Below are 25,902 nucleotides of genomic sequence, written 5' to 3'. Positions count from 1 at the left end.
GCGAGCCCTTTGAACTTGTCCTTCCTGTCTATTGTGTTTATTAAAATAGCCGTACCAAGGGTAATCCTTATTGAAGTGCGCTGCCCTTTACAGACATGCATTCAAATAATGCATTATTTGATGATTCACGCAGCACTAAGGCGGTAGCTATCCGAACTGTTAACATTTTTTTTATTTCTTTCAATTTCGATAGATTATCGAATCAGTATATCTAATTAGTCTTAGCCAGTAGTAGCTAGTTTTGCACAGAACTTCAACATCAAAATCAATTGAGTGTCCTTTGTTGGCACGCGTGTTCTGCTACTGCTGACAGTTGCATTTGGGAGAATTTAATACTTCTCTGATGTTCTTTTAGTCTCGTGCTGATCATTCGTCCTGTTTGCCCAACATAACATTTACCACACGTGCAGTTAATCCTGTACACACCTTGTGTTGATAGCTTCGGTAATACATCTTTTGTACCAGATATTCTAAACGCATATTTCTAAATGTCAAGTGAGAACCCATACAGGACATTATGAATATTTATGAATATTTAACTCCTTAGAGGGTAACAATTCTACCCAATTGTTAAATATTGTGGAACGTTCTTCAACACACGGTGTGCTGATGATGCAGCAATCAACTGACGCATTTGTTCATCACGTGACAACTTTATTAATTGGCTGTGTCGGGTGGAGGAGGGTTCACAGCACATTTACTGAAGCGATCTAACCAAAACAATGTAATGAAATGCGTATGGCAGCAATATGTTCGTGAGCTTCATGCCACATTCGAGGTCTGATGGTCACAAGGAGCGCTTCGGGAGAGTTTTAAGTTAATGTTTTACACGGATGATCCCGTCTAGCCACTTTCCCGGCTAATTCACAAGCGAGATCCGTGGTGCGTGAGCACAACAACGGGAACAACAGAACAAACATCGATATTGCACAGAGCGAGTTCAGCGGTCTTGAGTGTAGACTACAGCGGTTCACTATTTTGTCCACAGCACGTGAAATGAACAACGGCCATTGCCCGAAACGTCGCTTGTTGTCTTGTATTCTTGCAAAATATGTATAAATTTGGAATATATGTCCCTTGAAGGCCACACACAGACGCACAAACTGTGGAACAAATACTCGATAACTCTACTCTTTGGTTCTATTCGGTAAAGTCACGTAGGTAAAAAATAAAACAACAAAAATCACGATAACTCGTCAGGGCACGCGGCTCGCTTCGGAGCGGGCGGGCGTGTGACGTCACGCGGCTCGGAGCGGACGGGCGTGTGACGTCACGCGGCCCGGTTCTGAGCGGGTGTGGTCTATGACGTCACGCGGCCCGGTTCGGAGCGGGCGTGTCTGTGACGTCATGCAGGCGGGGCCACGCCCACACGGGAGGGGGTGGGGGGGAAAGAATCCTGGAACCGGATCCGGGATTCCCCGGCAAATTGGAGACGAGATCCGGATCCACCACCTGCGCCCCCCCCCCCGCTCCCTATGGCCCGCCAATGGGGGACCCGGGGGGTGGGCGGGGTGAGCCTCCGGGAACCGGTTCCGCAGCCAGACGCATGAGGCGGTTCCGCGGGATCCGGTTCCTACCGAGGGATCCGGTTCCTTCCCCCACCCCCCGTCACCCACCACGGCGGCCGCTTCGCCTGTACCACGCGGCTGACGCAATTCCCTTTCTGTCGACAAGACAGCAGCAGCGAAACCCTTGGCTCGTCACATTTGTTTCGTGGGTTCCGGAGGGAATTCTTCACGGCGGATTTTGACGAGGAAGAATACAATCTCGCGGCCGCCGACATGTCGGACGAGGAGGTGTGTACCGCCGTCGCGAGCGAGCGACCGGCGTGGCGCTCTCGGCCCAGACGAGCGCCGGGGCCCGTCTAGACTTGCAAGGCCGCGAAGGCCGCGTCCGAAGGGGGGGGGGAGATCTCTCTGTTCATTTACACGTAACGGCGGTGGGGGGGGGGTTCTTTACTGTGTAAGTCGAGTCGCTGCGTCGCCTCGGATTGTCGGACATTTGGTGTAAAACATTTTTTTAATTAATGCTTTTTTTCGATACAAAGCCATGGCTTTGAGACGAAGTGCCGTCGCTTGTTCAGCGGCGCGCTTCGGCCACGTGTGGGTTTCTAGACGGGTTTCCGATGCGGCTTAAAAGGGGTAAAAGTGCAGCCCTGAAATAACGTGTACAGTCTCACGCCACTGCTGGTTGAAAAGCCTCCACTGGAGGGTAGCGCGACGCTGGCCAGACGCATTCGGAGCGCCCAACACTCTACCTGTCGCCCCGTATTCCACCTTTCGATCGACTTGAAAACGAGTGTTATTTATTAATTTATTATCTTCTCATTCTACGTGACTTTACCGAAAGAACCAAAGAAGAGTGCGTGTCTGCTTATTGCTTGAGCGATCGAACCTCCGTACGTGCGGCCTCCGAATTGCAAGACCGTCGCAGCCAACCATTGCGCAATGGCAGCAACCCCCCCCCCCCATGCCTCCTATTTGTGTTTAATGTGCTGTAATTACACACGCGATTATACACGGACTCTTTAATTTATTGGGTTGGCCGTCTCGCCACGTTTAAATGCGGCGTCGTTTGGCCAGCGCCGCTCGTGGTTCCTTTGCGAGTTTGATTCTAAAGTGAGTAATGATTATGTAAAGTAATCCGATTGTGTTTTTTTGTTATCTTTAAGCGCGGGTTCGTGATTATTTCAACCGCAGTGAATACCTGGTTATCGGGAGATTAAAGGTGTACACAATGTAATAATTACACGCAAGGCCGTGTTTACAGCGCTTAACATGGGTCCAGTTAATGGTCTGTGGTGGAATTAAAATTTTTATCGTGCCAACATTCGCCGTCCTCTGTCAACAATGGTCATGTCATAGGCATGTGGAATTGCCACACCATGCTAGGATATGCCACTTCTGATACTTTAATACTATTTTAACGGGATAATATAACTCAATTGAGACGTTGTATTGTCAGCACTGGAGGATGGCTTTTGCCATAATGTAAATTCTTCTGACAGAGTGGGCAAACCATCTCTATTTTACAAAGAAAATGTGTATACACTTTTAATTGTGAGCAGTTTTCTCATTTCAAAACAGTCGTTGAACGGACGAGGCGCAGCAGCCTATCTAGAAAACGAGACTTGTAACAGTTCTTCTTGGCTGAGTAGAAAACATCTAAAGAAAAAAAGCGATATATACACACACCGCTTAGCTTCGTCAAAATTTCAGAAGCTAAGCAAGTCTGAGCCTTGTTTATAGTGCTTGGCTGGGCAATCCCAATGCAAGCATGGTTATCATTGGTGCCTGCGGGTCTCCGTGGTGGCCAGGAGAGCGCAGTGCAGGTCTACGGTTGATCACGTCTATGCCTCCCCAAGTCTACGCCTCCCCTCATTAACCCAACATTCCCTGACTGTCATGTGGAACAACGGACACATGTATGTTGAACTTATTTAGCACCGTACGTAGCCAACCGTGCTAATCGGAGGTGTGGGGAAAGGACAACTAAACACACAGCGGTTCTAAAGATATTAGTTTGTCAATTTAGATAATGATTTAAAAGTGCACAGCACCAGTTGCTTCCTAATATCAGAAGGAACTTAGAGCCTTCCGGGCGGCCCCGTAAGTGCATCTGAAAGCGCTCGATGTGGTGACCGCCTTTGTCCCCATGCAGAACATGGCTCCCCATGGCTCCCTATGTTCTGCAATGGCGTGAGGAAGGTCTCATCTAGCAGCGGATTGCCACGTTACATGCACCTTGTGTCCTCATTTGCATTTTTTTCAGTTGAGAGAAACATCTAAACTTGTTTACGAATCCTTTCACTGAAGCTTACATATCTTTTGTGAAGGCAAAGCAAGCCCCCAAATATCTAGAGGTGAAAGGTTTGTTTTCGCTACACTAGTGTTGATGTTGTTTAGCAGCAAGGCGCTGTGTAATTGTGTTGTTTGTGGCTGCGATGGGTTGTTTTTTTTAGCTGAGCCTTCATAATGACAAATTGGAGTCGTGTCAGCAATTCGAGTAGTAAAAATACTCAACACATTCATCAGCACTGCTTTGCAAAAAGAAAAATGTGACGGGATGATGTTTTGGTCAAAATGACCTTTTAGTTCTCTGCACTGCTGGAAATACAATCGTTGTCCATTCAGCGTTTATGGTGGATTGTAGGGTGGAGTGGTGGCACAGTGGTTAGCGTTGACATCAGTGGCGAGTGATATATGAATCGTTCCTAGGCCCCCCACTTCAGCAACCTGCCCAGACCAGCGTAGTGAAGTATGGTCAAACAATACCCGCTACCGACACAGCGAGGGGAGGCCAGCATCCAGCAGTGGACTGATTGGAATGTAAACTATTTGAGTAATTTAATGGTGAATATTTACTTTGGTTTGTGCTGTTTTGCCACTACTAATATCCATCTTTTTTTTCTTTAGCAGTAACCGGAGTTGGTTTTGGAATAAAACAAAAACGTATTTAGGATTTTTTAAGATATAAAGTAAAATTCCTTGGATTCAGAAAGTCGAGTAAGGCAGGTCTAGTAACAACACAGAAGGCGCAACATATGTTGCGATGGATTAGTCGCGATATGTCAAAGACCCGTGACATTGGCACGATGCTAAGAATGTCATGAGGTCAAATCCAATTGAGGTTAAAATCGTCAGTGATGATTGGCTCCACAGGACCAATAAACAGTGAACCAACTGTACAGCTCTAACGTCCAAATACTTTTCACCACCATGATCCTAGAATCATTGTGTTCTTGTGTACGTGTTTAACAGAGGAATAGAGTATATTCTTGGTTCTTTCGGTAAACTCACGTAGAAGGGAAACAATAAAATAATCGTTGTGTTCTTGCGTACGTGTTTAACAGAGGAATAGAGCTTAGTGCAGTCACTGTTCTGTGATCCCAGAATGTAGTTTTAACTTCTGGCCAAGGTGCGTGCATGACTTGTATCCAGCACGAGCAGTGCTTGCCTATTATAATGTACATGAGGCCGAGTCGTGTTTAACTTTGTGTGTCTGTGTCTCTTTGTGTGTCCATATGTCCACTTGATTGTGTGTCTGTTTCTGTGTGGTGAGTGGTAATATTGTAATTAGCACACTGCGCTAAGAACTCAGCGACCCGAGTTCGAATTCCGCTCACAGCCAATATCAAAACCAATCTAGGGCCTCCCCTCAGTTGACTCAGCCTCAAATGAGTACCGGACATGGTGTGTAAACATCAGCACTGGGGAGACTATCGGTCGAGTGTGGTTCTGATCACTCACCCGCCTTGTGTGCCGTGCCAGCCTTCATAGGTGCTCGCTAACTGCAGTTGTCCTGACAGTCTGTTAAAGGCTATGTGGAGGATCTTGTGTGTCTGTGCACCATTCTGAATGTCTATATCTGTCTATCCCTGGCATTTGTCTGACTAATCCATTGTTCCACTTCTGCCTGTCTGCCCTGCCTTTGTCTGTTCTTGCTCTCTCTTCCCTGTCTGTTCTTTCTATCTAACGGTGGCACCGATCAGATCAAGCTGTTCGACCCGAGCCTAACGAAGAAGAAGAAAAAGAAGAAGAAGCCATTTGTCCAGGAGGACGGCGATGGCGTGGACCCCGACGACACGTCTGCTGGCACCACGATGGACACGGCCGAGCCGGTGCCGGTACCGGTGGAACCGGCAGACCGAGTAGACCTCGACGATGCAGATGCGGACAGCAAAGCCAAGAAGGGTGAGGGGTGGGGTTGCCTGGTGCGTGGGGGTTTTATCTGGGGTTGTCCCTGGGTCGACATGATTGAGGACCTCGCGTTGCAAGATGTTAAATCCCTCACCTGGTATGCAGGTGGTTGTGGGTTTTGATCCTGACCCTGACGCCTGTATATTTGGAGTTTGCATCTGTCTCTCCCCATGGTCGTGTGGATTTTTTCTCTGCATCCTCCGGTTTTGCCCTCCATATATAGAATCAACATGCCTTTAGAGTATTTGGCAACTATACATTTCCACACGAAAAGTCACTTCATTGAACGATCATATAGATAGCTCTGTGGGCCTTACCTGGTAAAAGAAAAAAAATTGTTTAGATCAAATAAAGGGTAGGGAACTTATGACTGGCCTGTGACTTTATCTTGATCTGGCTCGCTTGCTGGGAGATGATCTGCAACTTTATTTTGTGTGGTCTGTGTGAGGACCATTTCTGGACTTTGTGGGTCACCATCATGGTCTAAAGTAGGCCTCCAAATGAATTTAATCGGCCGGATACAACCTGCAACTATATTTCATAAGGACCCACATGTGGGTGTCTTTCCTGGGATGTTACTGGGCTGACACAATGTCAAGCAGGAGCTTGAGAACCTATTCCTTTTTTGAGGACATGAATAGGCGCACACTGCAGTCACTTCTCTCACCGCAAGAGGGCCCTTGCAGGGAGAAAGAAGTGGCTGAGTGTGCCAATTTAGAAACGCAGTGTTTCCAGGTCGAACATTTTCCCCCTTTCGTACCTTGAAGTGTTGTATAAATCTACTGATGTCACTGTCATGACAGTGGCATTGACTTAATGCAGTGAAAATTAGAGTGCCCTAATGATAGACTTAACCTTGATTTTAAATTATTTATTTTTTACAATATAACATTTAAGTCATTGGATACTCTTTGGGTCGAAACGTGATTTTTTATTGTTTTTCTATCTACGTGACTTTAACGAAAGACCCAAAGGGTATGAATTCCTGCAGTCACGAAAGCTTTAAGTCATATTGGATAGCCTGCCTTGCACAGCCTAGGTAGATATCCACAAGATGAAATGTTTTTGTTTTATGAAAACGTTACTTTCGGGAGCAATGCCACAGCAGCAGCAGCACCGCGCAGCACTCGTAGGTGTTGTACAGTGTTGATGACAAAAGAAGGGCAGCCAAATGACATCGAGGACACGATAGTGTACTCCTGACTTGTGCAGTACGCTTCTACTGCACAGAGAGGCATCCACACGCAACCTCGCATGAGCCCACAGCCACAGCGTTACCCCGCAGCTTCAACAGGAAACTGTAGCTTCCAAAATATTGTTCCCTCTTTTTCACAAAACATCTGTTCATTTGCCCTTGCGGCCCTGAGACGGCAGTGGAAATGTCAAACGTATCATGGCGGTGACCAGTCCTCTCCATAAGAGGAGCACTTGTGACTAATTACAAATTAGTATGCGGCAGAGATGTTGACCCCAACCGGGATTTGAACTCTGAAATGTTTGATGGTGAGCCCGCCGAGCGAGCCGTTTGCTTGCTGCATGTGTAAGGCTGCGCCTGTGATCCTACTCTTACAGAAAAGGGTTTGTGGATCATGAGATTTTGTATGAGGCTTCTAAGAACCCTCTTGGCTGAGAGTTGGCCAGAAGATGACAATATACAAAGGAGGTTTGCGAACCCATCTTTGCAGATCCTTGAATGTTATTGCCACTCAAAGGTTTTCTCTTGGTTTGTTTTCCCCGCTCTTTCTGGTTCCCTCTGACACTCCTAACACTCTGTCATGGAATTGACCAAACATTCCCAATGCAGGGCCATTCCTCAAATAAGCCTTGTAAGCCTGTGAATCTTTCCTCTTTAAATAAATCACGTTATTATTATTGTTCCACGACAGCGTGGGTGGCCAGATACAGCCCGCGGCCACATGAGCCTACCACTTTCAAAACGGCCCGCAAGTTATGTGTATCCATCGCTACGAGCATCTTAGCTTCACTCATCGAGTACTCGAGGGGAATATTGTTGACTTGGCAACACAGTGTTTTTAATTTTATTACCGTGCTCAATCACTACGTTCACTGCAAGGGCCGCTTTGTACTCGTTTGGCACGTGCAGTATTTGACGCTATCTTATTGGATTGCATTAAGGTGTTTGTTAATCTGTAGCCCACCAAAAGAAGTTAAAAGTGCTATCTGCCCCTGCATTGTTGGTTTAAAGCAGGTAAGTTACAGCAGTTAAATGTATGCATGTTGAACTTCTTTCGCACCATACGTAGCCAACCGTGCTAATCAGAGGTGCGGGGGAAGGACAAACTCAACACAAAAAGCAGTTCTATTTTCAATCGAGATTTGAAAGTGCATACCTCCAGTGGCTTCCTAAATTCGGAAGCAAGCATTCCAGACAGCTGCAAATGCACTTCTCAAAGCATGCGGATGCGGTGACCGTCTTTGTTTGATGGCCAGCCAAAAGCCGCTGCAAGGATGAGCGGAGCTCGCGTGATGGTTGATGCTCCTTGACGAGGCCGGCAAGGCATTGCAGTTCATTTGTAGCGGGCACGTTGTGTGTAACGAGTACGACCTTATTATGATGTGTTTGTTCGGCAACCGGAAGCCAATGCAGCTCGGCGAGCGCTGGACGGACACGGTTGTATCTTGCAGTAGTGAATCAAGTCAGGAGTCGACTTGTTGAGCAGTTACTCAAGCACAAGTCTGCACGCTCGCAGTTACAATGCTGAATGCGGCCCATGAACGTTTTGTTTCATCTCGTGTGCTTTTATTTTTTTTATTGCAGAGCTCATGGATGTCTTCAATGACTTTGACCTCAGCCAGAAAAAGAAAAAAAAGAAAAAGAAGGCATTTGACCTGCAGGAGGTGGATGCTGCTCTGCCCGTACGTACGCGCGTGCACGGATAGATACGTGCTCACGCCGACACACACCTGCACCAGCATGCACGCACAAAGACACGTACGCACAATGAATAACAGCCCCCATTTAGCCTCATAAAAACTGTAAATGAGAGTGCTGTCAATGAGAAGCTGTTAAGGTCAGTATAGCACTCGACAGGGTGGTGTGGCCAGTACCCTTCCCGGCATTGCTGAGGTTTACGCATGCCCCACAACACGCGTCAACTTGGGGGTGCTCAAGGGCAGGTTCAGGTTCCACTCCACTTGTGTTGTACACGGCCAGGAAGTTGAGCCCAAGTTTTTGGGATCGTGACAGTGGTTTTAATTACAGTGCCACCACTCACCACCATACACACGAGGTGGATTGAAATAATGAGAAGTTAACAGTGGACATACAGATAGATAGACTTCACTCCCACCATGAGAATGCGGAATTATCTCACGTCTGTGTCTCTTGCACATGTGTATCGCGCCCTGCCATCGCTACAATCACTGCTTCCTCCTACGTGTCCATCCCATCCCACGTTCACCCCCTCCCATCGATCACCACTCCTTTTGTGCTTCCCCCGTCTCGTCCTTATCCTCTTTCCTATCATTACTTCCGTGTGCCGCCCCCCCCTCATTCTAAATGCACCCCCTCACTTTACCTTGTCCCCCTCCCTACACCGCTGATGGCGACAGAGCGAGGAGGGTCTCCTGGCCGAGGTGGACGAGGTGATCCCTGAAGAGGAGGAGCCCAAGAGCGACGGGGACCTGGAGCGTGACCTGGACCTGGGGCTCGGCAATAAGAAGAAGAAGCCGAAGAAGCGCATCATCGAGGACCTGGAGAACGGGGACGACATGTTCGACGGTACGCGCTCTTCAGCACCGCCGCCACACGCGCGCAGAGCCCCAAGGGAATATGCCGCAGCTCAGGAATACAACAGCCCCCCTATCTTGTAGCCGCGCGACACAAGCGAGCGGCTTTGTGCATGATAAGTCCCTCATCGTGACGTTGCGCCCCTGTGTGTTCGTGCAACAGCAGTGATGTCACTCGAGGGCTATGAAGTAGGTGCCTGACTGAAATTTGAAAGTGGTTTTGTCTACTCATTGGTTTTTTTTCGGTAAAGTCACGTATGTAGAAATACAATAAAATTATATTAAAACAAAACAATCATGACGTTTCGATCACAACACAAGCGATCTTCATCAGGTGTCAAGAACATATCATGGAGGTAAATGCAACAAAAAAGATGAGAGACGAGAATTTAACAAACATAAACAACATTATGTGAAGCACAACCAGTCAGGCCAACAACACAGACACTTCCTGGCGGACCACGAATTTCAGAAGAGTGTTAAATTTCGTGTTAAACCTCTGGATTGCACATACCAGCATAGACTCTCTGTCCATCTTTCCTCCCTCCTTACCTCTTGATGGACTTGTACATGTATTTCTACTGACCGTGCACCTCATTTTTTCACTCTGTCTATGCTGGTATGTGCAATCCAGAGGTTGAACACGAAATTTAACACTCTTCTGAAATTCGTGGTCCGCCAGGAAGTGTCTAACTGTGTTGTTGGCCTGACTGGTTGTGCATCACGTAATGTTTTTTAGGTTTGTTAAATTCTCGTCTCTCATCTTTTTTGTTGTATTTACCTCCATGATTTGTTCTTGACACCTAATGAAGATCGCTTGTGTTGTGATCGAAACGTCGTGATTGTTTTGTTTTAATATAATTTTATTGTATCTCTACATACGTGACTTTACCGAAAAAACCAATGAGTGGTTTTGTCTACTTTATCGTTACTTATGTATATTATAATTTTTCCAGGCAAATTTTATTTTTCCATTTGTGTCTATGTATATGTTGAACTTCTTTCGCACCGTACTTAGACAACCGTTCTAATCGGAGATTTGGGGTAAAGACAACAAACTAAACAAAAAAACAAGTTCTAAAGAAATTAGTTTGTTAATCTAGATTTAAAAGTGCATTGCTCCAGTGGCTTCCTAATATCGGAAGGAAGAGCATTGCAGCTGGCCGAAGAAGTTCATCTGAAAGCGCGCGATGCGGTGACCGTCTTTGTTCGATGGCTAGTCAATAGTATAGTGTCTTTGTCTCTTGTTTGTGCCTGCTCTGATCACTCTGCTGATGTCTGACTACCGCTCCCCTCCATCCCCTGCAGGAGGCGACGATGACAAGTTGGATGACGACGGTGTGTCGTTCTCCATGGGCATGTCGGGACCGGCATGGGCTGGCTCCGAGCGGGACTACACATACGATGAGGTACAGCCGCACACAGACAAAGGTCCCCCCGTGTAGCCTCACAGACTGTAGGGGCAAGTAAAAACTTTTTATTTTACCAGGTAAGGTACGCTGAGCTATATAGCTGTTTTTCAGAAGCGACCTGGCTACAAATGATCGCTCAACGAAGTGGCTTATGTGGAAATGTATAGCAGCCAAATACTCTAAACCCATGCGGAGGGAAAAACTGGAGGACCTGGAGAAAAATCCACACGTCCACAGGGAGAAGGTGCAAACTCCATATCTACCAAATAGGCTATGACGGACATGGCTTGTGAACAGAGAGGCCTTCATCCAGCAGTGGATTGACAAAAGGTTCTATACGCACATGTACAGTACAATCCCAGCTAGCCCGGCCCGGCTAGCTGAATGGTCCAGCTAACCATGCTTTCAAATAAAATCTGTGTAAAAAAAAACATTACACAGTGTAATTTTATTATATATATACACACACACATACATATGTATTGTTCTATCCACTATATGTGTATATTTACATACATTAGTGTTTGTTATTGTACAGCGGTGGTGCAGCGGTTAGCATGCTGCACTACGAACCCGGCGACCCGGGTTCATTTCCCGCTCGCGGTCAACACCAGTAACGATTATCTCAACCGGTTAGGGGCCTCCCTAGGTCGACTCAGCCTCAAAATGAGTACCTGGTGCAGCGTGTAAACATCACCACGAGGGAGACAAAGGTAGCCGGGTGTGGTTCTGGCCATCCACCCCCTCGTGTGCCTTGCTGGCCTTCATAGGTTCTCGCTAACAGCACTTGCCCCAACGGTCTGTTAAGGCATACAGGGGATCTTTGCCTTTTCAGACAACAACGTACTGATGGTGTGTGCTGTTCAGTCCTCGTTATGTTTGAGGGTCCACAGCTTCCACCATCCCCCCTATTGGCCCTCGCCTCCATCGCCCACCACTTTTCCCACCACCATGAACATATTGCCATAAGTAATTTGTATCACTTGAACTACAATACATATTTACATAATATACAGATGATAACATGTATTAGTGCATGTCATCATGCGTTATTTATTACATACCATATTCCAATAGATTATTTTTTTTATTTGTACAATGTTTAGCTTTTAGGTTTACATTTCCAAATTGTTTTTTGTAGTTATTAGCCCACCCAATCTGGCTAAGTGCGAAATCCGGCTGGCCGGGCTTTCACCTCACGACCGTAGTTCACAAGTGCAGCATTGGTTGTCCTTTGGATAGACTGGTGCCTACCATAAGAATGTGGAATTTTCACCACCTGGCTAAGGGAGCACCCAACAGAGGTGAACTCTTTCACACGCCCGCTTGAGCAGAGATACTATTTTGAGTGCATGGTGAAAGTGTTTTTTTAATTGTAGTTTTGAATTCTTCTCGCTCGAACATGCGTACTTCCTCGTGACGTGATGATCAACTCATGGAATCTCGTTCGACTGATGAACCAGTTGATGATAAGTTGTATTTCTGATCACGAGGAACAATGCCAGAGCTAGTCGTTGGGGAGGTTGCATTCGACCCACTTGCCATTTCGTGCAAGCAGTGCCGTGTGGTAATGAGATGAAGCGAGATGAAACTACGGTGCAAGTTTCCTGTATCCACCTCGCCTCTGTCCAACCAGCAGTACAAACGGGTACACCGGCAGGTCACGTGGTGGGGTAAAGCATCAGTACTCCCACCTCTGTCCAGTGTGTGAAGCGTAGGCCAATATTACTCTCCAGCACACCGGTGTGCTGGAGTAGTAACTATTTGGCACGTTTTGTTTACGTGACAAACCTTGAGAATTGTCTGTCAGGTGGTGGTGGGTTACCGACACATTCACATTTACGCGATTTAAGCCATGAAACCTTTATTATGAGGCCAATATACCCTCTATATACGGGCGCTCGAGAGATCCCTCTGATATAGACCCTTGTGCTAGCACTGATATGAGCAAGCAATTGCAATGCCGATCCTTTACCCCTACCCACTTTAAACCGATGTGAATAACCTGTCGCGGGCCGACTCGTGATGAAGCCTTACCCAGTATCCCGGCCCTTGCTCCTCGCCCCCGTAACCCGGGGCCACGCTAACGCGGTGCCCCTGTGTGTCGGGGTCCCGCAGCTGCTGAGCCGGGTGTTTAACATCATGCGGGAGAAGAACCCGGAGATGATGGCCGGCGAGAAGCGCAAGTTCGTGATGAAGCCACCGCAGGTGGTGCGCGTCGGCACCAAGAAATCGTCCTTCGCCAACTTCGCCGAGATCTGCAAGCTGTGAGTCGCCTTGGGGGTGAATGGAGCGTGAGGGGGGGCGGGGGAGATCGTGGTCTGGGGGGCTCCATCCTGCAGTGAGAGTCCCCTCCGCTTAACTCGCTAGCTGCCTGCGACTGAATCGCCCGCAGACGCGGCCGACTGATCGCAGCGGATGTCGGTCGCTCGGCAGGGTGGAGCCCGGCTAGCGCTTGGATTGGGCGACCACCCAACCGCGTCAATGGATTGTTTTGTTTTCCGCTGCGGTGATACGTTGGAGTGCAGCAAAACCCATCGTTGTGCTGTAAACTGCTCCCTCGTGTATGCTGCTTTGTTGGCCCACGCTCACCGTGCGTGACGTTCGCTTGTGCGTCGTGTCCCTTGCATTGACTCTGACCCTTTGTTGCCCGCTAGTTTACATCGACAACCGAAGCATCTTCTCTTGTTCCTGCTCTCCGAGTTGGGTACCAGGTACGTGTGTGGCGGTTCGGGTGGCACCCCTTGGGGCGTGCGCGTGGGTTTTCTCGGTCTACTCCACCACAAGCCACACACCTCTTGATGAAATTATCCAAACTTCCAAATATATTTTGCTTCAGTGAGGCTTTCCTGGGTAAAACACCAAGCAGTTAACACTTGTTTGTATCCTGGCCGCCTCGTAGCGCAGCACATGACAATCTCTTGTTGATCCACCAACCGCTCCTGCACAGTTTGCTGGGCTTTAGAGGCGTAGCTGAAGCAGCAGAGGGTGGAGCCTGCATTTGCGGCTGCCTCCGGGGAACGCGTCCACTCACCGTTTTCGCCTCTCCCTTCCGCAGCGGCTCCATTGACGGCAACAACCAGCTCATCATCAAGGGGCGTTTCCAGCAGAAGCAGATTGAGAGCGTGCTGAGGAGATACATCAGTGAGTAACGTGTGGCGCTTTTGGTGCACGGCCGTACCATTGCTGCCGCCAACACTCGTCACTCTCTATAAGGCAACTCTCTATAAGGCAACAGAGGCAGAGGACTTCTACGGCAAACGGTGGACTGAAGCATAAACTATTTTAGACCCCACCCATTCCCCATCCCCTTTGTCTCTTCATGCTAGTTATCTTTGCCCTCATCCTTCTATCCCCATATAAACTTTCACACTCCGGCTCACGGTCCCCACTTGGGTCGGGCAGAGCATAATTCTTCTCCCCCTTTGGGTGCCACGGTGGCTAGGAGATGTTAACTACCTCGCCTGGTATACAGAAGGTCGTGGGTTTGATCCCGACCCTGACGCCTGCACTATATTTGGAGTTTGCGTGTCTCACTCCCCGTGGTCGTGTGGATTTTTCTCCGGGTCCAGAATCAACATGCCTTCAGAGTATTTGGCTGCTATAAATGTCCACGTGATGAGCCTTTTCGTTGGGCTATCATTTGTGGCCAGGTTGCTGCTGAAATAGAGCTGTATAGCAGCTCAGTGAGCCTTACCTGATAAAATAAAATAGTTTATAGCTTGTTTTTTAAACTCTGGAGCATCGAGCCTGGGCTTTTGTCCACAGAGTTTCTGTTCCCCGCCCTTGCGTCACCTTTGGTGCTTTGTACTGGACTCTCGTTGAGTCATAATAAAAACATTTATAGATATGAAACTATTTTAGCTTACTGATAAAGTCCACTGAGCTATGAGCTCTTTTTAAGAGGCAACATGGCCACACATCTTTTACCTTGTTTATTTATATAAAGTGACTTAGGGGAAGGCGCTTTTCAATAATTATAAAATTGTATATTAGATGGTAGTGGTTAAAATAAAGTGGGGTTATTAAAGGTGGTGGTGTAGTTATAGTGACAGTAAGTAGGACAGGTGAGAGTGGTTAAGGATTGGTTGGGGTTGTGATGGGAGTGGGGTAGTAATCGGGTTCGTTATAGGGATTCTGCTAGCGGTTGGGGTAGTGATAGAGGTTGTGATGGGGGTTGGGAAAGTGATAGGGGTGGTAGTGATAGGGGTATTGATCGGGGAAGTGATAGAGGTAGTGATAGGACTCGTGATAGGACTAGTGATAGGACTAGTGATAGGACTAGTGATAGGGCTTGGGGTAGGCTTCATCATAGCTGGAAGGCCAGGGCAGGGAGTAATGTCTTCTCTCATCATCACACCTGGGAATTGATAGTAACAGCCAAATCAACTACACGCACGTTTCTAAATGTGGAGGGCAAAATCGGAGGACCCGGAAGAAAAATCCACTCGGCAGCAGTGGACTGGCAGAAGAATACCTGGACACGCACACAGGCAAGCCTGGAGTTGACCCCAGGATTATAGCGGCACCAGTACAATTCTCTGACACAGCCCTGCGGTGCCAGAGCCAAACTTACGCTATCTCTCATAGCCGCCCCTCGTCTGTCGGGGTGTTTAAGTGGTGACGCGCCAATTTCACGAAAGCATCCGCACGCATAGTTGTGCGCTGCAGATACACCCATGGCTTAATCTGCAGCGAGGCAGCATGTCTAGCGGCGCTGGTGTGTTTGTTTGAGGAGGGGGGAGCGGTGCGGTTAAAAACGGGCTCCCTGCAGGGCGCGGTGCTCATCCCTGCGGTCCTGATCTCCGGTGAACATATTCCGCATTTCGTTCATCCATGGGGACATTTTTTTTCCCCCCCGGTGGGCATCCACTGCTGCCTTGTGGTAAAGTGGTACCCTATTTTATTAGCTCCGAAGTGATGATGGCATCAGTCGACCTCCGATGGGCGTTGTAACTCTATGCGCTGTCGTTTCTCATAGATGTCGGCGATCATGGCCTTCCTTACAGAACTTTGCATCAGATACTCCTCCCAGTTGCATCCATTGGTTCTAATTGCTTGGGAAACATGATTCGCTGTCTTCCCTCGGCTTCCTGTGGTACTTAGAATGTCTCCAGTCCAAACATTTTATTCAGTCTCTTGTTTTCTCATTACCTGTCCAAGAAACATAACTTGCTTTTTTATAACTATTCTTATAAATTGTATTTTTTACCCGCTATCAGTAACATGTATGTTACTCATCTCATCTGTCCGTGAAATATTGAACATCCTCCTTAAACAAAACACATGTTGCGTCCAGTTTCCTCTGTAGGGGTTTTTTGTAATTGTCCAGCTTTCACATCCATACAGGAGAACAGGCCTGCATCTATAGCACTGCCAATAGATTCTGTAGTTGATTCAACTGAGTTGCAGACGTACTCTTTGGAGGCAACACATTTATTAATACCAACACACTAACACAGGGGTAACTGCCCCTTTACCAGATAACACCCTATGGTGGTGGACCACCAGGCTAACTACACCCTATGTTGGTGGACCACCAGGCTAACTATGCTAGTTACACTGGGAGTAGCTACAATGGACTGGACCCCAGCTTTGGTCCAGGTCCTCGTGTTTGGTGACGTTTTCTTGGACGTAGAACGTAGATCTTCAGATGACAACAGCAACACAGAACCCCGGTCCCTCTCGGGGACCCGGTTTTCCAGCTCACTGGCCGATGCTGGCTCCGCCCTTGGCCACGACCACCTCGAACCCTCTAGCAGGATCTCGCCCTGGCACGTGACCACCCCCAGCCCTCACTTGGGGCCCCTGTGTAGATCATACTTGTCACGTTCCTTCCAGAGTCAACCAGAGTGCCATGGCCTGGGGTAACCTCATTCCATGGCTGACACTCTCACTCCCTCCTGTAGGAGTCAGCACAGCACGCCACGCATGGTGCCACTGAGCGCTATGACCCAGCGCTCACCGAGCCCCCTCTAGGGCTGGTACTACACCCACCTACGATGGCAATACATCGCACGCCGTGCCTCGCTAGAGCAGGCATTACCCAGTGACATCCACGATGTCACTACAGTTGTATAAACTCAATTTACACAGTGACACTCAGGGAGGAGGGCCGCACAGGAAGGTGAACATATGGGTGGCAGAACGGGCGTTATCTTCCACCACCACCTCTAGCAAATTACCGACAGTGGCAGTAGCAATAAGTAGACGTGGATTGATGCCTTCAAGGAGGACATAAAAGAGCAAAAGTTGGGTCAACAGCAAGCCATTGCCTAAACCAGAGATATGGGGTGTTAGAAGTTTGGCCAGCTTAATCGTCAGCCGCCATGTGATGACATTCCCTCTTCGTCCCCCACCCCCCTCACGTTTGTCTCGTTCCTCCGCCCCCCACCCCCCTCTCTCTCGTGCTCCGTGTCCTCCACCCCCTCAACTCCCCCCCGCCCCTCCGACAGAGGAGTACGTGACGTGCCACACGTGCCGCTCTCCAGACACGACGCTGCAGAAGGACACGCGTCTCTACTTCCTGCAGTGTGAGACGTGCCACTCGCGCTGCTCTGTAGCCAGCATCAAGGCCGGCTTCCAGGCCGTGACGGGCAAACGTGCACAGATGCGCGCCAAGGCCAACTGAGCAACAACGGAGGCGGCGGCGGCGGCGGCGTTGACGTCGTTGCTTTGCACTGTGACGCAAAGCAACGCGGCAGCAATGCCTGGTCACCCAACCAACCCGTGGGGCGGATCCACCACGGAGAGGAGGGGGGGAGGCATCCATTTGCCGAGCATTCCAGGGGGGATAAAATGGATGGAGCTGTGGTGGGTGGGTGGGTGTCAAATACAAAGAGAGAGAGAGCAACAACAAAAGAAATCGGCCAACATTTCAGCGGCAAGTTGATGCGCGCGCAATTTGGGCGGCGCATTTTGGTCGTTTTAAAACTAAAATTAAGGGATTCCTTTTTGTCGAGTTAGCTATTTTGCGTATTTCGCGTGCCCCTTTTTCGATTCGCGCCCAAAACTGGCAGCGCATTTTTGGTCTAAAAAAAGCCCCGTAAAATTATGCGAATTATTTTGAGTTTTTTGTGTACTTCGCGTGCTACTTTTTCGCCCCCAGAAGTTAATTTTTTCTTGGATGTTGAAAGTGGTAATAAAAACATTTGCTTCGCCATTGGTCTTCAGCAGAAAAAATTATTATTAAAATAAAAACCCAGGTGTGCATGTGTCTACACCTGCGCTGTGCCTCATGCAACTTGCACAGTTTCCCAGCTGAGAATGTTTTTAAAACATCCGACAACATCGAACGGATTTAAGTGAACGTATTTACAGCCTTCTAAACTCCCCACTGTCCTGCTCGACGTTCTCACACTCGCCAACAAGTTTAACGGAAGTAAATGTGAACTCCATTCTGGACCCCCTATTCTTCACTGCAGTTCTCTTGTCTGGCATAGTCATGCGGCCTGCATACTTCCCTCTACATCCTAGAGTTCTTTCACACCGGAATCTCTCATCCTCTTGGTGTGGATTGCCATTCGCGCGTGTTACGACGCGTCGCATTTGTGGTTTGAGAGCAAAACTCCCTACACCAAGCGAGTCTGACCTGATTTATAACAGACGAAAACAATTCCAATGATGTTTCGCCCTCTTGTGCTTACTACTTTAAATGACGCTACGTAGCGGCTCCTTTATCAAGGTGTTTATGCAACCGGTCGCTGATTCCCAGCCCCAGTAGCATAACCTAGAAGGAGCCCGTGGGATTACGAGACAATAAAATTGCCGCCTTTTGCGGTCACCTGCAGAGAGACTCCTCTATTGTCATATGCGTGGCGCCAGCAGTGTCTCGAGCCAGTGTAGTGGAGCGATGGCATTAAGGAAGCCCCATCGGTGTAACGCTCACCCTTCGGGGGTTCAAAGCACGGGGGGGGGGGGGGTGCGTTGGGGATTTTTTTTCTTAGATAGCTGCGTTCGAGTGCGATGTTGTAGTCACGAGGTGGTCGGTGGATGTGCTGCCCACAATTTGCTCCCAACCCCCCCCCTCCCCCTGATATTGCCCTCCCCATCTGACCTGCAGTTGCCACCCTGAGTGGCTGTGCGTTTTGCTGTGTGCCTGCCCTAGTCACAGTGCACCGCCGAGCTGTAGCAGGTTGTGCCTTCCCGTCCAACGTCCCTGTTAACACCCCCCTCCCCCATCTCTTATTGTGTCAGCTGGCGAGCAAGTTCATTAACCGAGCAGTAGGATTCTCCCAATGTCACACGAGGGGGCGATGGAAAGATCTCTAACCCAACCGCCCCCCCCCTCCCTACATAAGTAACCTGGAGTTTGGCACCACTCCAGCGGAATGTGAGACGCCGACTTGAAAGTCGGGGGTCCCCTCGTGTGTGGACGACGCTTTAACAGCTGCTTTGTAGCAGCTGCGTCCGAAAGCGCGCGGAGCTGTGTGGGGGAATGTGTGCACTCTTTGGCCTGGTGCAAGTGCGCTCGGCTTTGCCGTGCGTAGAGACGGCGGTTGCACAAGCGGGTCTGGCCGGCGGAAATCTTCTGACGTGCGAACAGCGTCACGTGACCGTTACCGCACCGGCTCGGTTTCTTTCGCCGTTTTTCGGAAACGGGATCGGTGCTCGCCTCTGCCTGTCAAGACCGTCACTGCGTCGCCGGCGTTTTCCGCTTTGCTCACCGATCGGGTTCCAGTGCAGCCGCCGTTGCCTCCCGATTTGCTCAGGAAAAACGACGAGAAGTGAGCAGCACAAAAAAACCCCATACTGCGCTTCTGGAATGGCCTTGGGATTTATTGCGATCGTTGGCTTGTGTCTACATCCCGAGAGTTGATTCTACATGCGAGTCTAAAGGGTGGGGTTTGCAATTTGGCCAGTTGGCCCAAGTGCATTGCCCTGCCAAAAATTTTGCCCCCTTTTTTTTTGCCAAAAATTCGGTTTCAAAGTAAAATTCACCGAGGTGTGAATCTCGTACAAAACATTTCTCAAAGTGATGTCGGGTAGTGCTTAAAACATGGCCGTCACATTCCACTGGTCGGCAAGTCTCTCTGCAGGACACCCACCGTTGGCTTCTGACTAAGTGGTACGCCGTGAATGAGATGGGCCATGTCAAGCCCTGGCCATGTCAAGCCCTGGCCACGAGAGCTCTGCCACAGCTCCGTCAAGCTGGGTGTCATGAAGCATCGGTTATCTGGGTGCCTCGGCATGAGCTGCACCTTTTAAATGTCAAAACTGCCAGCTTGGCCCATTGGTTTTTATCTCCCAATGTAACTTTGAACTCATGTATGTATTTTACAGCCCTTTGTAAATCTGTTGCTCGATGAAGGCCTCCCCATGCCGGAGTTGCTCGTGTAAGTTATTTGACTGCTTCAATCTCAGCGCAGTTTGGTGTGAAGGGGTTGAGGCTTTAGCTGTGGGGGGGGCGGTCCCCAGCAACTTAGGATATCGCTTGCTACGAATGTTGCCTGTGGCCAGATTTCGCACTTGGGTTGCTGAGGTCATATTGAAGCACGCAAGCCACTGCACTTCCCGCTCCCTGCTTTTTAAGTGTCAAACCGTCACGCTTGCACGGGTTCGCAGTCGTTAGCGGATTGTTTTTCCCAGGATGTTTAGCCACGTGGACAAAACGCCGTTCAACTTTCACGCTTTTCTGCCTGTGGCCGTGACTACCAGGAGGAAGAATGGTGGCACCCGTTCGACACGCAATTTCTGAATGACGCACGATTTTGTGACCGCTTCCTCGAGCTGGGAGCTCGTCAACCGAAATTAGTTCCTGGAGAAGCCCGCAGCCCGTGGAGCGAAAAGTCGTACATTGTGCTCAATATCACGCGGTGCAACGCGTAAGAGCCGCAGGGCACAACGGCGGAGAGTCCACGCAGAAGGAAGAATTGCGTCGCCGTTCGCTTCTTCATCGCGAATGCGCGACCGCCCTGGCTCCGCCGTGTCACCTTCCACTTTCCTTTGCAAAGCGGCGAAAGCTGTCTGTGGTTGCCAAATGGCGCAGCTAGCCAAGACATTTTCTCGGCGTGAATTGGCGGGATAATCGCACTCCCGTGAAAAGTGGTGGCGGTTCAGTCTCCTGCCACAGCGGTTGACAAAATGGGCAAGTTTCTGAAATTCCCCCCCCCTCCACCCGACAGTCCAGCAGTGTAGAATTGGGTCCACCAGAGCCAATTGGCAGGTTGCGTGTGGTGGTGTGTGGGTATTTACGCCTGTTCCACGAGTGGGCATCTGCAAAGCTGCTGCACCTATTTTTACAGCACGTCGATTAAAATTGGCGTAATGTGGCAGATTTCACAATAGTTCGATCAGTCCGACAGCTTCGTGCGAGTGGGACAGTGCTCATAAAACATTGGTGGAAATTCCACATTCGTATAGCAGGGGCCGGTTCATTTGCAGGACCACTAATTGTTCACTTTTATCACTGCAAGATGCCCTTGCAACGACAAGTTGACTTCTGGCGGTACCCCGGGGTACCAAATAATACAAAATGGCCGAGACAATTAAATATTTTATTTCTGAGACACGATTTTTGTTCCAGGGGTGTACTTCACTCCTATACTGGGGTCCCAATCAATCCGAAATCAGTGCTACTCCGCGATGTTGAAACACAGCGAGGACGATTGCGCTGAAACCCTGAACGCTCGTACGCACCGTAGTGGTGCATCGTGTACAGCTCGTCGAGATGAGTCGATTGCCGCATTGTCGACCATCAACAGACTAAAAATGACTGCATCACAGACATTGTGCGAGAGCCAGGGTACTATGGTACCCCGGGGTACCACCATAAAGGTTCAAGTGACTGCAAATCATAAACACTTGTTGCCACAGCCAAAATTTGCCCTTATAGTGCCAGATTAGTGCGGCTTAGATGCAGCGACGGTTTCATATCGTCTGCGGGCTGCTTTTAAGTTGTAGGCCTCGCGTGGCCGTGGGCCATATGAAACGAATTCGCGGGCCATCGGTCCCCCAGCCCCGCAGTCGAGTTCCTTCCCCACTGGCACGTCCGAGATCAGCCAGCGGCATCGCTCACGGACGGGTGGCTTTTCACTGACTTTGCGACGCCAAGCCAGAACCAAATTGTTGTTATGCTGGCATAGGGGGCCGGGCTAATGCGACCGTCGGTTTATATCGGGTAACGTGCATCAGTCAGTCATCTCAAGTCAAGTCAACCAATGGCACCTGGGGTCTGTCCCCGTGACCTGCCTGGCCCGGCACAGGCGTCGTGGTGACGTCTCCCGTCACTTCGTGGCGAATGGTGGGGGTGTTGGTTTTGGCATGTTGGGTAAAAGGCTCCCATTGAGCCTCGTAAGAAGCTGTTAACTCTTCAACGACGACCCGACATCGATCGGGCGCATCTCACAAAACAACACAGCGCTACCCCTGTCGTCTGCGCGCGCGTGCCGCAATGCGCGTGACCGTCAGCGTCACGGCTCGTGTCGTGGACATAAAACAACCTTCCCGAGCCGTGCCGCGGCCGGTGCGTTACAGCCCCCCCCCCCTCCCGGTGTAGCTCGGTTAGTAGGGTCCGTTGTAGGGTCCGGTTTGTAGGGTCCGTTGTGCTCCGTACATCATCCGATGGCATGCGGTCCTCCTGTGCAAGCTGGTGAATGTCTCAAACCTGACTAGATTGCAACTCCCTTATTAGCTGAGATGCAAAAATAAATTCGTTGCTTGTTTTGAATTATTTTTTGTTTGTTGAGAAAAGTATTTTTTGTTCCCTCTTTGGGAAAATTGCCAGCGATGGGAGAGAGTTTGCGTGTCTGGGGTTGGTTTTTTGAGTTGTTGGCGGTTTTTACAGTCACACAACATCGATGTGTGCGCACCAAAAAATTCTTTGTTACGGTCACGAATATATTTAATGAAGGAAAAAAGATTCGAAAGTTGGGTGTTCTGGAGTGTGTTTCCTCCTGCAGTCACTGTTCAAATTACTTTATTTTTGGTTTCTGTTTTGGATGCGGTTTCTTTTTCTCCCGGTAGATTAAACTTTGGGAAATAAATGTCAATTTCAAAACTGTCTTCTGCAAAAAAGTTATTTTATGGAGTGGATTTCCAGTGTAATGTTTCATGGTTTTATGTTTTTTGAAGATTGACTTCGTTTTAATTATAATCTCAGTTATTTTCCACATTGTCCTCCAGCTAAATCACCCACAATTGCACGCGTTCTCATGCGATCTCAGAATCTAAGGAGGTTTGAGCCCGGATAGTCCTTGAATGTGAAGTTGTCATGCACAAATAGTTTGTAGGTTGTGGGCTATGTGGTTGGGAGCAGCGGGCAGTGCAGCTATATACACGGTTGTACTCTATTTCTATGCTACCGCATCTACGTTCCCAGCCGTCACCACCCCGAATTGACCAGCGTGTCAGAGGAAGTTCAAATAACAGGCATGAGTTATTACGCATTAATTGTTAAAAGCAAAGTATATAAAGTGATTTTTCACGAGACAAATTAACCCTGTAAACGAGTAGGAAATGTGTCATTACAGTCTTTCAAGGGCAGCCAAACAACTCGGGTAACAGCAGTCAACCCAGTGGGCGTGATGCAATGAGTGGGTTAACGATTGAAGAGCGTTAACGAATCTCAGTGACATCTTAAAACTCATTGAAGTTATTAACTTCATGCAGTTAATCTCAATATGCATCACTCGGTTAAATACGAGTGAAGTGAGAAAACGGAACAGATAGAATCTCAATGGGGTATCGCATCACGAAAGGACAACATGATGAGAATCAGAATAGTGAGGTCTACTGGAGGAATCCAATGGCATGGAAAGCTCTTTTTCACAGACGTCCAGGAGCCCCCAGGACCCGCACAGAGTGGGAGGCTGTCATCGATAGGCCTTTTGAAATAGCGTGATCAACCGGACTATGCGTTAATTGTGTTTTGACCGACCGTCTGTGTTGCTTTACATGGTTTCCAAAAAATTTGCTAAACCCTGTTTGTCTGGTATGCTTCTCTCTCTGTGTCCCCTGTTGTATCTGTGTCAGTTCCCCCTACTTGGGTGTTTGTATATACATCTGAGGTTATGTGTCTCCCCTCTCTCATAATTTAGCTCTTCTGTACCTGATGATGGCTGCTTGTGTTGCAACCGAAACGTCGTACGCTATTATGTTATTGTATTATTTCTTATTTATACGTGACTTTACCAAAAAAACCAAAGAGTAATCCCTGCAGTCACGAAAGCTTCAAATCAAGTCAGGCCTGTACATGCCCACGTGCATGCTGAGTGAGCTATAGGCATCATGTCATCGTGAGACAAAACATCCACGAGGGGCTCTCACAGCCAGCAGTGAAACATCGTCATGGATTACCCCCGGAAGACGACATCACCGAATCACTTGCCTCTGACCATAATTGCCCCCTGTGCGCCTGATATAATTTGATCTCAGAAGCTAAGCCTGTTTGTAGGTGTATGGGATACGACAACTGCATACCGAGTGTTTGTAGGTGTGGGGTTAAGATTGGGCCAAGGGATGGCATTACACCAATAGATTCGTCTAAAAGATATCCGTTCATTTAGGTCTGTTGATTGTTCTACCTCTCCGGTTGCTGAACGAATACTTGATAAGGTCGTACTCGTTACACACAAAGTGCTTGCCGCAAATGAACCACAACACCTTGCCGATCTCGTAAAGGGGCATAAACCATCATCACGCGATCTCTGGTCATCCTCGCAGCAGCGTTGGGTAGCCATTGAACAAAGAACTGTTACTGCATCGCGCGCTTTCAGATGCACCTCTGTGGCCGTCTGGAACACTTTTCGTTCCAATATTAGGAAGCCACTAGAGCTACGCACTTTTAAATCTTCATTTAAAACTAATTTATTTAGAAATGGATTTTGTGTTTAGTTTATCGTTCTTCCCACGCACGGTTAGCTACGTACGGTGCGAAAGAAGTTCAACGTACATATTGGTGATTGGCCTGAGACCATTAACACTCGGGATCCTAATTTTAAAACCGGTGGATGAATCCTTGATTCGTCTCTCAAGGCTACATTGGGCCTTAGTTTTTTTTCGTCGTTGTTGCAATTGCGGCCTTTGTATTGGCTTTATATTAATGAAAGTTACCTCTGAAATAATATTGCCCAATAGCGACAGCTGGTGGAGAATGACGCAGTCAGAAAGCCTGGGCAGTGACGAACCCTTCAACCACCAGCTCCTGTTGTTGTGTTCTGTCTCGTGGAAGGAAGTGGCTTTTGGGGTTTCTTTTGCTCGTGTCTCAGAAATGCCGTTCCTGGCATCGTATCTCCCAACGGCAGGAGAAGATAAAATAGGGGGGGGGGGCAAAAGGAAGAGAGGAAAAAAACCCCACGACGGGCGCGATTGACTTTGGGAACAGACGACCAGACAGACAACCACTGCGCACATGGCCCCTGTGGAGTTAATGTAGAACATCACAACGAGTCGTTCGTGCAGTTCTCAAGCGCTTTCACTGCACCGGATGACGCGGGTTGGTGGGGCTGGAACTTTGCCACGGGCTCGCCACCTTTGCCCCCCTCCACTGCGGAGAGTCTTTATAACTAAGTGCACGCATTGCAGAACTTTAGGCTGAATCAACATAAGAGAGGCCCATGCCATGGTAACATATCAACTCCCACTGATGGTGAAGTTCATCGTGGCCTGGAATTAAATCGGGGTTGCTCGGCTTGCAGTGCAGCCCTCTAACAATCCACTGCTGGATGAGAGCCTCCCCAGGCTGAGTGGGTCGCGGGGATATTTGACCATACTTCACCGCGCTGGTGAGTACGGGTTGGAAACATGGAAATACAGTTGGGTAATGAATTCGCTGCACCGTCCGCTGCTGCCCACCATGTAGCCCCGCAGCAGCCTGCAGTAGCAACTTGTTTGGGCAGAGCGGCTGCCCATCCAAAAACCATCCAGGCTTAAACCTGCTTAGCTTCCGACATCCGATACCGTTGGGCGGTTTTCGGATGATCTGACCATCGGAATTTGCAGTTCCGTACACAGAGGTCTCAACACACGGACAAAGCTGCCCATGTAGCCTTGCGGGCTTGCTAGGACAAGTGTGACCCGGGTACATCAGAGATGGCAACATA

At 48.8% G+C, this 25,902-nt stretch overlaps 1 protein-coding gene and 1 non-coding gene across 2 annotated transcripts; both read left to right on the top strand.

Annotated features, from left to right (window-relative positions):
- The first annotated feature begins 1,582 nt into the window (after positions 1–1,582).
- EIF2S2 (eukaryotic translation initiation factor 2 subunit beta) lies at positions 1,583–17,636 on the top strand. The gene is made up of 9 exons (XM_032970992.2): positions 1,583–1,796; positions 5,492–5,693; positions 8,479–8,576; positions 9,273–9,441; positions 10,758–10,858; positions 12,980–13,128; positions 13,519–13,575; positions 13,920–14,005; positions 17,317–17,636. Exons 1-9 carry the CDS (start codon positions 1,782–1,784, stop codon positions 17,490–17,492), a joined length of 1,053 nt encoding a protein of 350 aa, XP_032826883.1. The 5' UTR covers positions 1,583–1,781; the 3' UTR covers positions 17,493–17,636.
- Positions 12,279–12,352, top strand: LOC116952201 (small nucleolar RNA SNORD30). Its single transcript, XR_004404409.1, has one exon. It is a non-coding gene; the product is annotated as a small nucleolar RNA SNORD30 (small nucleolar RNA).
- Positions 17,637–25,902: the final 8,266 nt, after the last annotated feature.

This window comes from Petromyzon marinus, chromosome 45 (assembly GCF_048934315.1).
Source record: "Petromyzon marinus isolate PM22_M1 ecotype Great Lakes invasive population chromosome 45, UKy_Petmar_22M1.pri1.0, whole genome shotgun sequence".
Lineage (NCBI taxonomy): Eukaryota > Metazoa > Chordata > Hyperoartia > Petromyzontiformes > Petromyzontidae > Petromyzon > Petromyzon marinus.
The sequence above is the reverse complement of the archived record's forward strand: the minus strand, read 5'-3'. Positions and strand labels throughout refer to the sequence as shown.